A 14,346-nucleotide genomic window follows, 5' to 3' on the forward strand; every position below is an offset into this window, starting at 1 on the left:
AAATTTTATTAAAATTATTAGATACCACTATAATTACTGTATAATAATAATAATTAAAAGAATATATAAAATAATTACATTTATGCATAACAGTTATCAAACAAGTGTCAGTCTCATGACCTACCCCTACCCCTTACACCCTGTTGTTACACTTAACTTAGTATGTATTGCAGTATTGCATCAGCTTGCTTATTGGGGACATATAGCAAAAACTCATATTATATTGTGACTGTGCATGACTCGAGAGTGAGTGATCAACATGCAAAGGAAAGCAACACCATTGCAATACACAGTAATCAGTATCTTGTTACAGTCAGTTATGACAGTTGCACATGTCACCCACATCTAAACAGATTAAGTCTAAGAAAATTTATCTTTAGCCTTCTGCTGGTCTTCAAAATATTATTCCTATTTTTGCCAGTCCACAGGTATGACAAGGTTGAAGAATGTTGATTTACAGTATTAAATATTGCTTTGAATTTAAGGTAAAATTCAAATTTAAAATACATAACACTTTTAAAACGGATTCAGAAAAAAGCTGGATGATGATTAGAAGTATTACACAATAAAAAAGATTAATGATGTATTCAAAATAAAGTAAACTTAACAGAATAAAAACAATTTTTCTTTCAGTGTCATTATATGTTGAATATTTTCCCTACAATTAATATATAAACATTAATTGTACATTAAATTTCATAAACAGATTGTTAAATCAAGTTTATGTTTTAATAAAAACAAGTTTTAATAAAACAAGTTTTGATGAAATTATACTCTGACATGCAAGAAATATGCTAGTTCTCTATATACAAGTAATATATGAGCAGTTTTTAATACTAATTAAAAATAAACTGATATTTTGCTAAGTTATTAATATAAACACAATTCATTCAAAATATATTACACATAAATAGAATCTGTTTAAAGATTTAGTCAATTTATGTGATCTACCATAGTGTTCTTTGACCTCGGACAGGAAATTTTGTAACAACAAAATAATGTTTTAAACTTGTAATTAATATAAACAATTTTTATTTATTTTTTATTATTGCAATTGTTTAAATAAAGTTCTTATAACTCAAATTTTATTAAAATTATTAGATACCACTATAATTACTGTATAATAATAATAATTAAAAGAATATATAAAATAATTACATTTATGCATAACAGTTATCAAACAAGTGTCAGTCTCATGACCTACCCCTACCCCTTACACCCTGTTGTTACACTTAACTTAGTATGTATTGCAGTATTGCATCAGCTTGCTTATTGGGGACATATAGCAAAAACTCATATTATATTGTGACTGTGCATGACTCGAGAGTGAGTGATCAACATGCAAAGGAAAGCAACACCATTGCAATACACAGTAATCAGTATCTTGTTACAGTCAGTTATGACAGTTGCACATGTCACCCACATCTAAACAGATTAAGTCTAAGAAAATTTATCTTTAGCCTTCTGCTGGTCTTCAAAATATTATTCCTATTTTTGCCAGTCCACAGGTATGACAAGGTTGAAGAATGTTGATTTACAGTATTAAATATTGCTTTGAATTTAAGGTAAAATTCAAATTTAAAATACATAACACTTTTAAAACGGATTCAGAAAAAAGCTGGATGATGATTAGAAGTATTACACAATAAAAAAGATTAATGATGTATTCAAAATAAAGTAAACTTAACAGAATAAAAACAATTTTTCTTTCAGTGTCATTATATGTTGAATATTTTCCCTACAATTAATATATAAACATTAATTGTACATTAAATTTCATAAACAGATTGTTAAATCAAGTTTATGTTTTAATAAAAACAAGTTTTAATAAAACAAGTTTTGATGAAATTATACTCTGACATGCAAGAAATATGCTAGTTCTCTATATACAAGTAATATATGAGCAGTTTTTAATACTAATTAAAAATAAACTGATATTTTGCTAAGTTATTAATATAAACACAATTCATTCAAAATATATTACACATAAATAGAATCTGTTTAAAGATTTAGTCAATTTATGTGATCTACCATAGTGTTCTTTGACCTCGGACAGGAAATTTTGTAACAACAAAATAATGTTTTAAACTTGTAATTAATATAAACAATTTTTATTTATTTTTTATTATTGCAATTGTTTAAATAAAGTTCTTATAACTCAAATTTTATTAAAATTATTAGATACCACTATAATTACTGTATAATAATAATAATTAAAAGAATATATAAAATAATTACATTTATGCATAACAGTTATCAAACAAGTGTCAGTCTCATGACCTACCCCTACCCCTTACACCCTGTTGTTACACTTAACTTAGTATGTATTGCAGTATTGCATCAGCTTGCTTATTGGGGACATATAGCAAAAACTCATATTATATTGTGACTGTGCATGACTCGAGAGTGAGTGATCAACATGCAAAGGAAAGCAACACCATTGCAATACACAGTAATCAGTATCTTGTTACAGTCAGTTATGACAGTTGCACATGTCACCCACATCTAAACAGATTAAGTCTAAGAAAATTTATCTTTAGCCTTCTGCTGGTCTTCAAAATATTATTCCTATTTTTGCCAGTCCACAGGTATGACAAGGTTGAAGAATGTTGATTTACAGTATTAAATATTGCTTTGAATTTAAGGTAAAATTCAAATTTAAAATACATAACACTTTTAAAACGGATTCAGAAAAAAGCTGGATGATGATTAGAAGTATTACACAATAAAAAAGATTAATGATGTATTCAAAATAAAGTAAACTTAACAGAATAAAAACAATTTTTCTTTCAGTGTCATTATATGTTGAATATTTTCCTCAATTACAAAAATTGTATATAAATAACGTGTGAATAATAGAGAAAGCAGAGGAAGACTGAAATACTGTTTCCTCTCCTTACAAAAAAAACCTATTTAATAACAAAATATGCTGATTCTGAGGTGCATTCTTTCTGGGAATATCATAGTGAAACCACTTTTTCATGGAATGACCTTCAGTTGATGAGCCCACACATGACTCCTTGTCTCCATTTAGCCCACAGAAATTCAGATTCTAATTTATTTTGTTTCCTTACATCATTTACATTTGGTTTCATGCTTGCTTGTTCTTTCCTAAAAAATGATTTTAAGACTTTTGATGAATGACAAAGAAATATATCATATTTAGGCTGCTTTTCAATTTTAAATTTGAAAAAAGTGCATTTTAAATATGTAAAGCAATGTATTATTACTTTTATGAATGTTAAATCTTATTTTCAAACAAAATATGCACATAATTAACCAAGTAATTGTTTTAATTAATCATATTTTTTTATGTTTCAATTTAATAAACGTATTTATATGTTTGTTTATAAAAACAAAAAAAAAAACAAAAATACCTTAGAAGTTGATCTAGTATCAAAAACGTTTGATTCAGCATGACACAGTCCTCAGAAAAACACCACACAAAAGTGCCAGTGCTGCCAGCTAAAATACACATCCACAAAAAAAGAATATTGGAGTAGCCCAAAATATAGCGAAAGATAGTAGTGCCACAGCACTAGCAAAAATTTAAATTTGCTGACTGGAATTCTTTCGGATAACCGACTTTCGGATAAACAACGCTCTACTGTATTACTATTCTCCATTATTCATTATTATAAGTTATTGGCAAGCGTCAAATCCGACAGAGGGTGCTGTTTTTGAGCCAAGATGGCTGCTGAAACAGGTAAGGAGCCGACCACATGTTTGTTCAGTACCTGAGCTGATTCAGTTTCTATCGGTGACGACTACTGCGAGGACCAAATGAAGAACAAATCATTGAATTTATGTCAAATTCTAGACTATATCGGCGACAGGAAACGTCGTCTTGTAGAAGGTGAAGCCATTTTGGATGCTGGACACATCGTATTTTGTGGATTAAACTCTAACAACAACACTGAAGTTCATGTTGTTGCTTTAGTGCTGCAATCTCAGATATTGGCATTTTAATACATCTCAATTACAGGGAGAACGCACATGCAAAGCGGAGCTGTCTGGTTTTTGTAAACATGTGATAGCATGTTTATTACACGTTAACAGGTGAGAAGTATTTAAATATTTTAAGCAGTATACACCATGTTCCAATATAAAAACAAAGTTTTATTTATCATAATAGTTAAAATTAGTGCCAATCTGAAGGCTGCCCTGCTGCGTCATTCAGCACTTATACAACATAGGCCAGTCAAAAGTTTGTAGCACACATTATGTTTTTTTTGTGTGTGTGTGTGTGTGTGTGTGTGTGTGTCACATATATCCAAAACGGCTTCATCTTCTACAAGACGACGTTTCCTGTCGCCGATATAGTCTAGAATTTGACATAAATTCAATGATTTGTTCTTCATTTGGTCCTCGCAGTAGTCGTCACCGATAGATACTGAATCGGCTCAAGCACTGAACAAACACATGGTCGGCTCTTTACCTGTTTCAGCAGCCATCTTGGCTCAAAAACAGTGCCCTCTGTCGGATTTGGTGCTTGCCAATTTTTCTCTCTCAGGAAAACTTAAGAATTCTATATTAATATAAATCTTACAGGCATAATTTTATTCAATTTAGCTATTAAATTCATAATCATTATAACAAAAGTATACTTATTGTGTCTTAATGCATCATATAGAAAATTCCCATATACAAAACTAAAATATTTACAGAAATAATTTTTTAAAAATTACAAAACTGAAAAGAAATTAATACTTTAAAAGAAGACAACATAACACTTACCTTAAAGGCAACAATATACAATAGCGAATAAAAAATCCTATACCCCAAAGCACAGTCAGTTTTGGACTATAGAATGAAATTAAAATATATTAAATAATCATAATATTTAAACTATTTTAAACTAAGTAATTACATAAATAGAATATTTATATTTATCTAAAAACACCTTAACCTTTGTACAGAGAGTTAGTCAGATATGGCACTATCACGATTAGTGGAGAATAAACATGGAAAATCGTTTAAGAATTTTCCACGCATTTTTCTCATTTCCGTTTTGGAAAAAATTTTTTAAAACAGCTATGTTTAGTAAAAAATATCTTTTTTTATTGTCACATAATTCCTTTTTTATTTGAATTTTTTTTGCAATAGTTTTTGGCTAGTTTTCAGCGATATCCACAAAATTTTTTTGTGGATATAGACGTCGTTCTCCAGTGCTACATGATCGCCCTTGATGGGTATATCTGTCAATCACTGCAGAGTGGTTAAGACTGGAATGTTAGAATGAAATGATGTTAGAAAAAACTAAAATAAATTTTTCAAGAAATACAAAAATTTTTAATTTGATTGAGTGTCTTTCAACCAACCACCTTCAACCAACCTCAGATTCAAACAATAAAAATTAAGAAATGTTTTGTACTTAAAATTCAGAATCATTTCTAAGGAAAAAAATTATAAATATTCTTATTTACAAACTATCAAACTGATTTCAGTGTCCTTAAAATACTAACAAAACAGTTTTTCAAACAACCTAATTTTAAAATTAACACAGTAATCCCTCCATCAGAGGTCGTTCTGGAAAATTTAAAAATATCGCCACCATTTTGCCAGTTTTTAGTTTTTTTCACCAGTTCAAATTATTTATTGCCACCAGTTTTACTTAGGAATTTATGCAGATGCTGGTAGCATTATACGTTTGGCATCTGGAAAGCAAAAGTAACATATTAAGCTGTCACTTACAAGAAGACAATCAAATGTTTGGATCTCCATTTCAAATGAAACATGGTGAGCACATAGCATTAAACACAAACAGCTCCTCGTCAAAATAATACAGCCCACTTTTCAAGCATTTCCAAAAATTGGGTCTCTAAAAATTTTGTGTTTGAAGTTTTATGTCACAGAGTAGCAATGACTGAGTGAATGAGACAATGTAGGTTAAAACCTTCAACCCTTTTAGTTTAGTTTTTTGTTTTTATGTATAACATTATTATTTTACCACATCATTAGCATTATTATTACTATTATTATTTCTCTTGTTTAAAACTTATAGAACAAGAAATTAAAAATTGCGATGTCATTTCCTGTTTACCGAAAACAAGCCTCTGAAGATTTAAATCTTATGTTTTTAAATGAAATTTTCTTCATATTTATTTTCAGATATTGTGGTATTGTGACATAATATTAACAATTATAAAAATAAAATGCTGAGACTATGCTACCTATTTTCATACTACTTGTCTTTTTTGTCCATGTGCAGTAATGTCTGAAGCTTATTTGCTTGTGAGGACATAGTATGTAAAATATACAAAAATAAATGTGAAGAAATAAAAGTCTTATTAAACATTAAAGAGTTAAATCTACAGAGGCTTGTTTTTCACTAAACAGGAAATGACATCACAATTTTCAATATCTTGTTTTATAAACTTTAAACGTGAGAAATAATAATGCTAATGACATGGTAAAATAATAATGTTACACATAACAAAGCTAAACTAAAATTCCAAAAGTTTGAACCTATATCCTCTCAACCTTTAACCACCAAAATTTAATAGTATCAATCCTCCTAATACACAAGCCTCCTTGCAAAATTTCAGAAATTTTCAACAAAACAGGAGTTATTAAATTTCCAAGTGGGTAAACAAAATCATGCTCCCCAAACACAAACACCCATATATAAAAATACAGCTATTGAGACTGGACAATCACTGATCTAGTGATATGATACAGATTATTTTGAAATCTAAAAGAATAAAGGAATGATCAGTTGACAGATTAGACCTCAAGATGATAACCTGACATACTGTAGCTCCTTAATGAAAGCAAAAAGACTAATAAAGTGAATTTTTGATTTGGTTTCCCAGCATTAGCTGTAGACCTAAAGTTTTAAAGCGGAAAGAAGTCAGACTGACTCTCCAAAAAAGCAAAAATGATCACTTGGAAGGCTTAACTTCCTTTTCAGAAAAATTTCTATGATGTTCAGGTTTAAGCAATAAAGTTGACTTTTCCTTGTCCCACAATCTATTTTTGGTATGGCTGCATGTCAACGGGTGCAAATCTTTGTTATATCTGATACACTGCTTCGTAATACTATGTAACATCTGAACATTTAAGCATAGATTTAATAATATTGGAGATTCAAGGAAACAGAAAAGTTTACATTAATTGATAATTTGCAATGATGAATCTCATTATATGTTGGCTCAACTGTATGTGAATTTGTCTGAAGTCACTTTTTGACTTTTTGTTTATAATCCTACAAATCCAAACTTTATACCAATCTGAACAACTCCATACAATGAATAGTTCAGACTAGTGAGAGTATACTGTAATTGTTTTTAATAGCTTAAGATCCAATAAAATTATTTTTAATAACTGAAATAAAAAATGCAAACTAAAGATAATAAATTGATTTTATTACCTGATTACATGATAATTTTTGTTTGTTCTAGTAAGTAAATTCCAAAAAGGCAATTCTAAATGAATAAAATAAAAGTTTAATTAAATCTGTTAAAAAATAAATTCTTAAAGAATATTCATTTATTAATTCAATTTATATTAATTTTAAGTNATTTAGAATCTTAGTGTTAATTACAAAAATATCACAGATTTAGATGACGAGGTATTATACAGACTGGAATGTACCCATGAAAATCCTAGTTGTTACATTGGTAAAATAGGTCAGGTATTAAATAAAAGAATTAAAGAGCACAAAGCAGCAATCAGGCTTATACACAATCAATCACTATGATATGAACATTCAATGATTATTAATTGCAAAATCAATAGAAATAAGGTTAAATTATTATATAAAGAGACTGATATATATAAAACAAATATTTAAAGAACATATCCAAATTAAAAAACATTTTAAAAATAAAAATTTAATTAACATATCAAGGTGTACAAATCAATAATGTAAGGTATGACATAATAGAGGGCATAATGTTAAAATAATAAGTAAAACAGCATTATTATGTAATAAGATAGTAAAATGTTATTTTAATAGTGTGAAATAGTAAATGTCTAAACTAAGTAATTATGTTTTATTATGATTCTATTGAACAAAAATTAAGTATTAAGGTGAATATGAATATTTTATTTTATATAGTATTTGTTTAACATTACAGATAAGGGAGAGGTCTTTTAACAAATTTTTAAAATATATGTTCTGAATGTATTTGAATTCAAAAACTGTCTAAACTATTTATTAACTTTCAAGTACTAATAACATTATTGTTTAAAAATAAAAATAGTTTATGATGATATGACGACTTTTATTTACAATTAGCATTGAAGAGGAACAAAAATATACATTGTTCGAAAATGCATTTGTAACAATAAATTAAACAAATAAAGTCATTGTCATTGAAACCTTTGGATGTTAGAAGTGCTGTATTGAAATTTTCAAACTTATTTCTAAGATTTACAGAATAAGAAAGATAAAAGTTACTAGATAAAAAGATTTTTAAAGTTAGGCAAGCACAAGCAAATGAAAATATCAAATTTTTACAAAAAAATAGAAAAATCAAGATGTTGCCAATATTTGTGATTAAGATCAACAGGAAAGCCCAGAAGAGAATGATATTTTGCAAAAAAGAAAATATCCTCATTTAATTGTGTTTAGCAGTGAAGAAAAAATTAATATTAATATTCAATACTTTTGATTGTGATTGTTAGTTAATTGGGCTTCAATTTGAAAAAACTGTAGACCTATAAATTCCCACTGGTGCCCTTCTGTCTGTCTTTCATTATTCTCAAGAACAATGTTAAGTAAATGAAATTCAAAAACAGATAGGGAAAGCTTAGAGTAGGAGGCCCTGATTAACTATATATGAACTTCAGATTCAAACTAGAAGTAATGATTTATTTCAATTCAAATATCCCTCCCGTAAAGAGCTACATAGATCACCAGCATGACTTGATTGTTAAAGGAAAAGTATGATGTGCAGGGGCAAGCCACTACTAATTTGAGGTGGAGAGCATATATTTTAAATCAAATAAATTAAAAATTGCCAATCACCTGTAGTAGTGATCCAAGGGACCATTAAAGCCCAGAGGTACGTTAGTGACATCCTGCAGCCATATGTGTTGCTCTCATGGCAGGGCTCGCAAGAGCCATTTTCCAACAGGATAATGCTCGACCACACACAGCAAGGGTGTCATTGGATTGTCTCTGCCATATTGCCACACTTCTCCCAATTTGTCACCAATCAAACATGTCTGGGATCACCTGAAATGCCAAGTTGGACAGCCTGAAATTTGGTCGAACAAAAAGACAACTTGCAACAACTGTTAACTGTGATGCCACAGGACCCTATACAGGTATGCCAGATGTCCCACAATGCACAGGACAGTCCCGCACAAGAGTGATTTGTCCCACTCCCGTAAACATTTAAATGTCTCGCAGGTAAAAACTTAACAGATTTTGACTATAAAATAATAAAATAATGTCATAAAAAGTGATGGATCTGTTATGAAATGTATTTCTTTCCTAATATGTATGAATTTTGGACATTGGCAGTTGAGTTGAATGCTAATGGTCATGGGATGTGTTAATGTCAGGGAATCCCCTTGAGCCACTCAGGGATTTTTAGATGTAGGCATCTGCGTAAATAGTGCGGTCAATGATGTTAGTGCTGTCTGGTGTGATTTTTAGTCTAATGATGAGGGTTTGGCATAAAGATAGAAATAGGTTAATTCTAAAAAAATTGGAGGATGAGCTGATGGTGTAAGGAACCAAGTCTGAGCGTTATTTTTAGTTACTTTTATTTTTGCTTTTTTATTCTCTTTTTATTTGGGGCTTATGTTTTATTAGGATGAAGGTTTCCTCACTACTCACCTTAGAAACTTAAGAATAGAAGAGAAACCAACTCACCGACGAAAGAAAAGCGCCATAGATAAAACTCGCACACACTTGTGCTCCTGAGTGGAAAAAAGTAAGTCCGCACCAAGAAAAGGGCGGAGACCCCAGAAGCATAACTTAGGAATTTGCTAAACCTTAAAGAATAAAACATCCTGAAAATTGTCAAAAAGAATAATGTAAAAGGTTAGCGAGTATTGTTGGAAAATAGGCTGCCAGGCAAACAGGAAAAGTTTATTGTTAGCAATAAGTATGTAAATGAGGGGAGTGATCTCACTCAGAATTGTGACGTCATCTCACAGTATAAAGACCGAACCTCAAGTGAAGATGACTGAGCTGAGCTTCTGTTAGCAACGAGCGTGGTGAGCTTCGTAGCAGCAAATGAGAGAGGTGTCCGATAGGATAAAGTAGTTCCAAGGTGATTTTGAAGTTATTCGATTTGTGGATCAAAGATTAGAGAAAGTCTTGAGAGTTGAGAGAAAAGGTTCCTAGTATATTGAGGTGACGATTAGGACCTTTAATTCATAAGAATTGTTGTATGTAAGTTAAGTCTTTGAATTTTTTGTCGACTTCCAAAGGGGAATAGATAAGTTAGAAAATAGATTGATTTGAGTTTTGTTGGGTTGATTCTTATTGATTTACGTTAAATAAATTGTTATTTGATTTTTACTAAATTTTGTATATAGTTATTACTAGAATTTTTATTAAATATTGGATTGTTTTTGACTAACTTTGTCATTATTTAATTCAGTGCATGCTTAAAGTCCAGGCCTGGCACATTAACATGAATCTGCGTAAAGTACTCGTTAGGTAACAGCTATTTCCGGCACAAAGACGTGTCGATAATCGTTGAAAAAGGCGGAAAAATAATATAGTACTTTACAATGGTAATACAGAATTTCAGAATGAATTGTTCAGAATTCCAATTTTTTTAAAAATCAAGGTTTAGTCATTCTTAATGAAGTGAAATCAAGTGATAAATATTGACTCAATTATTTTTGTTGTTTTTTTATAAGATATGTTTTTAATGGCCAAAATGAAGTTTACAAATTAAAAATGATATATCAAAATTGTTAATTGTGAAAAAATTTTCTTCAGAAAACTTGTCACAATGTTTTCATTTTTGTCCCACAAGACCTAATTTGAAATCTGGAATCTGGCAACCCTGACATCATATGACACTTGTATGCCTTCATGCCCATCCATATCACATCGTGTATTCACACTAGAGATGACCCAACAGGGTATTAGAATCTTCTTTAATTTGTAGTTTTTCCTGCAATAAATGATCCTTTTGCTTTCATATTCTAATCATTTACTTATATCACCATTATACTCACATTATACGTACAATTTTGTTTGTTAAATTCTGACAACTCCTTCTTGGTGCACCAATTTTTAATGGCAATGAGTGTATATATTTGTTATATTTTTAATGTTTTAAATTATTAAATTGTTGTTAAATGATATAATGAAAAATTTATGGTTAATAAATAGTACTTACTTCCCATCAGGAATGCTTCCAACAGCTGCAGTACACATAACCAACCATCCAAGTCCAAACAATAAAATGATTACTCTGTAAATATGCAAGTGTAAAAATATACAATTGAAAAATCTGATTTGTATTTTTGTCTATGAGAAATGATTTCTCAATATGAAACTATTTGAAAATCCAATAAAAGCCAATTTTATTTTTAAAAATGTATCTGTCCATGCAATGTCAGTTTTTGTAAGATCACTGAATATCTAATAAATAATATATAGCTTCATAGAGTTTTACAATAGAATTTTTTAAAAATTGATAACCTCTTTGTTATTACATGAAAAAGTTAAAAAGGAAAAAGCAATTAACTAATGCTTATCAACATTAAATTATTTTTTAAAATAAAATTTTAATTATTATTATTTATTATTATTATTATTATATTTATATAAGTTCTGCATGGAAAAGTATGGGTAGTGATATGGAGATAGGGAAAAACAAAATACACATCGGAAGATCATTGATTAAACTACTTTTTTTTTTTATCGTTTCCTTTCTATTTGATGAACCAAATTACGATGATTTTTAAGTATAAAGTTATCGTAATTTAGCACATAAAGTAGAAAAGAAGCGATAAAGAAATAGTTTAATTAATGTTTTTCCAATGCATATTTCGACGTTTAACCAAGTTTTCTACGTGTTAAAAGCGTTATAAAAAGCTAATTTAACCTGTCTAATGGCCAATTGAGAATTGGCCAAGTGTTACCAGATGAACTAAATCATTAATAGCAAAGCAAAGATCGATCGATATTGCGGAATCGAGTCTGATTAGCCAACATGTACTGATAACACTTCCCTCCTCCTCATCCTCTTCTCCTTCTTCTTCTCCTCCTCCTCCTCCTTCTCCTGCTGATGCTCTTCTTGCTCTTCTCTTCTCTAGAAGCACTTAAATGTGAAAACCACAAGATAACTCTCCTCATTTATAATTAATGCTACTATATTAATAAAATGACAAACTGTTACAAGATTTCTGTGGCGAGAAAAATATATATTTATGTATATATATATATATAAAGCCTTATAATTACGGTAGTTTGCTATAAAAATAAAAATTCTTAAGAAATTTATCATTACGTGAGACTGTAAAGCGTGAATTTCGATGTAATTTTAAATGAGTTTTCTACTTAAAAATATAATTTTTAACTAATTTTATTATGATTTATAAAGTGAAATTCTCATTTTTGTATCATCGAAATGTTTAATTTAACCAAGGATTTATTTATTTTATAATACATATATATTTATTATTATTATTATTATTATTACGTACGAAAAATATGAGTTTATAACGTGAACTTTGATATTTTCTAACGTATTTAAATGTCATATTTATTAAAATTAACATGAGGAATAGTTAATACGTGCCCGGGCATTTATCCCTACTGAAATTAATTTAAGAGTAATTTCAATATAACTTATTATTTATTAATTATATTCTTTAGCCAGATGATAATTATCTATAATGACGTTTAATTATATGGAGAATTTATTTATTTTACTTGATAAAAATTCCATCATTTAAGGTTTATATAAAATTGATAAATTTAACAAGTTAATTTAATTGTAAAACTAATTTTAATTAATTATAAAGTCGATTTGATAAATTTGATTTTTATTCAAATATAATCATCGATTTCGATTCAATTGTTCGAGAATTTTGTGTTGTGACTAATCTCGAATGAGTCTTCTTGGTTGACAAATTATTATTAAAATCTTTCTCTTCCTGCTTAATTTAAACAACGATTAAATTTAAGGAAATATTATTGAAATGCTAATATATTCGCATAAATTCTAGTTATACAGTAAACAATCGATGTATTGTGTACAAAGTGAAATCAAACACTATCAATATTTACTTAAAAACGTTTGAGTTTTCGAAAATATCTCCTTTTAAATGCGTTTTCATTTTATTTTAATTCTTTCTCGACATTTAAATATTTCTGTTACGTATCTGTTACGTTTAAAAACAAAAATACTACGATTTTTATTGTTACGAATGTGAAATCGATCGGTATTGTGTTACGTCACAATACTTTTCGCTTGTTTTCTTACGTATGTGAAATTGATGTTTAATGTTACGTCACAATACTTTTCGCTTGTTTTCTTACGTATGTGAAATTGATGTTTAATGTTACGTCACAATACTTTTCGCTTGTTTTCTTACGTATGTGAAATTGATGTTTAATGTTACGTCACAATACTTTTCGCTTGTTTTCTTACGTATGTGAAATTGATGTTTAATGTTACGTCACAATACTTTTCGCTTGTTTTCTTACGTATGTGAAATTGATGTTTAATGTTACGTCACAATACTTTTCGCTTGTTTTCTTACGTATGTGAAATTGATGTTTAATGTTACGTCACAATACTTTTCGCTTGTTTTCTTACGTATGTGAAATTGATGTTTAATGTTACGTCACAATACTTTTCGCTTGTTTTCTTACGTATGTGAAATTGATGTTTAATGTTACGTCACAATACTTTTCGCTTGTTTTCTTACGTATGTGAAATTGATGTTTAATGTTACGTCACAATACTTTTCGCTTGTTTTCTTACGTATGTGAAATTGATGTTTAATGTTACGTCACAATACTTTTCGCTTGTTTTCTTACGTATGTGAAATTGATGTTTAATGTTACGTCACAATACTTTTCGCTTGTTTTCTTACGTATGTGAAATTGATGTTTAATGTTACGTCACAATACTTTTCGCTTGTTTTCTTACGTATGTGAAATTGATGTTTAATGTTACGTCACAATACTTTTCGCTTGTTTTCTTACGTATGTGAAATTGATGTTTAATGTTACGTCACAATACTTTTCGCTTGTTTTCTTACGTATGTGAAATTGATGTTTAATGTTACGTCACAATACTTTTCGCTTGTTTTCTTACGTATGTGAAATTGATGTTTAATGTTACGTCACAATACTTTTCGCTTGTTTTCTTACGTATGTGAAATTGATGTTTAATGTTACGTCACAATACT

General features: G+C 29.0%; 1 protein-coding gene across 1 annotated transcript in view; it reads right to left on the minus strand.

Annotated features, from left to right (window-relative positions):
- LOC111613263 (glycerol-3-phosphate acyltransferase 4-like) overlaps positions 1–11,517 on the minus strand; it is a 65,698-nt gene extending 54,181 nt beyond the window's left edge. Inside the window, exon 1 of the mRNA XM_023354612.1 lies at positions 11,319–11,517. Within this exon, the coding sequence (XP_023210380.1) occupies positions 11,319–11,356 (38 nt within the window). The 5' untranslated portion in view covers positions 11,357–11,517. The remainder of the gene's footprint in view (positions 1–11,318) is intronic.
- Positions 11,518–14,346: the final 2,829 nt, after the last annotated feature.

The sequence above is a fragment of the Centruroides sculpturatus genome, unplaced genomic scaffold (genome assembly GCF_000671375.1).
Source record: "Centruroides sculpturatus isolate CEXI.00-Female unplaced genomic scaffold, Cexi_2.0 scaffold1534, whole genome shotgun sequence".
In the NCBI taxonomy this organism is placed as follows: Eukaryota; Metazoa; Arthropoda; class Arachnida; order Scorpiones; family Buthidae; genus Centruroides; species Centruroides sculpturatus.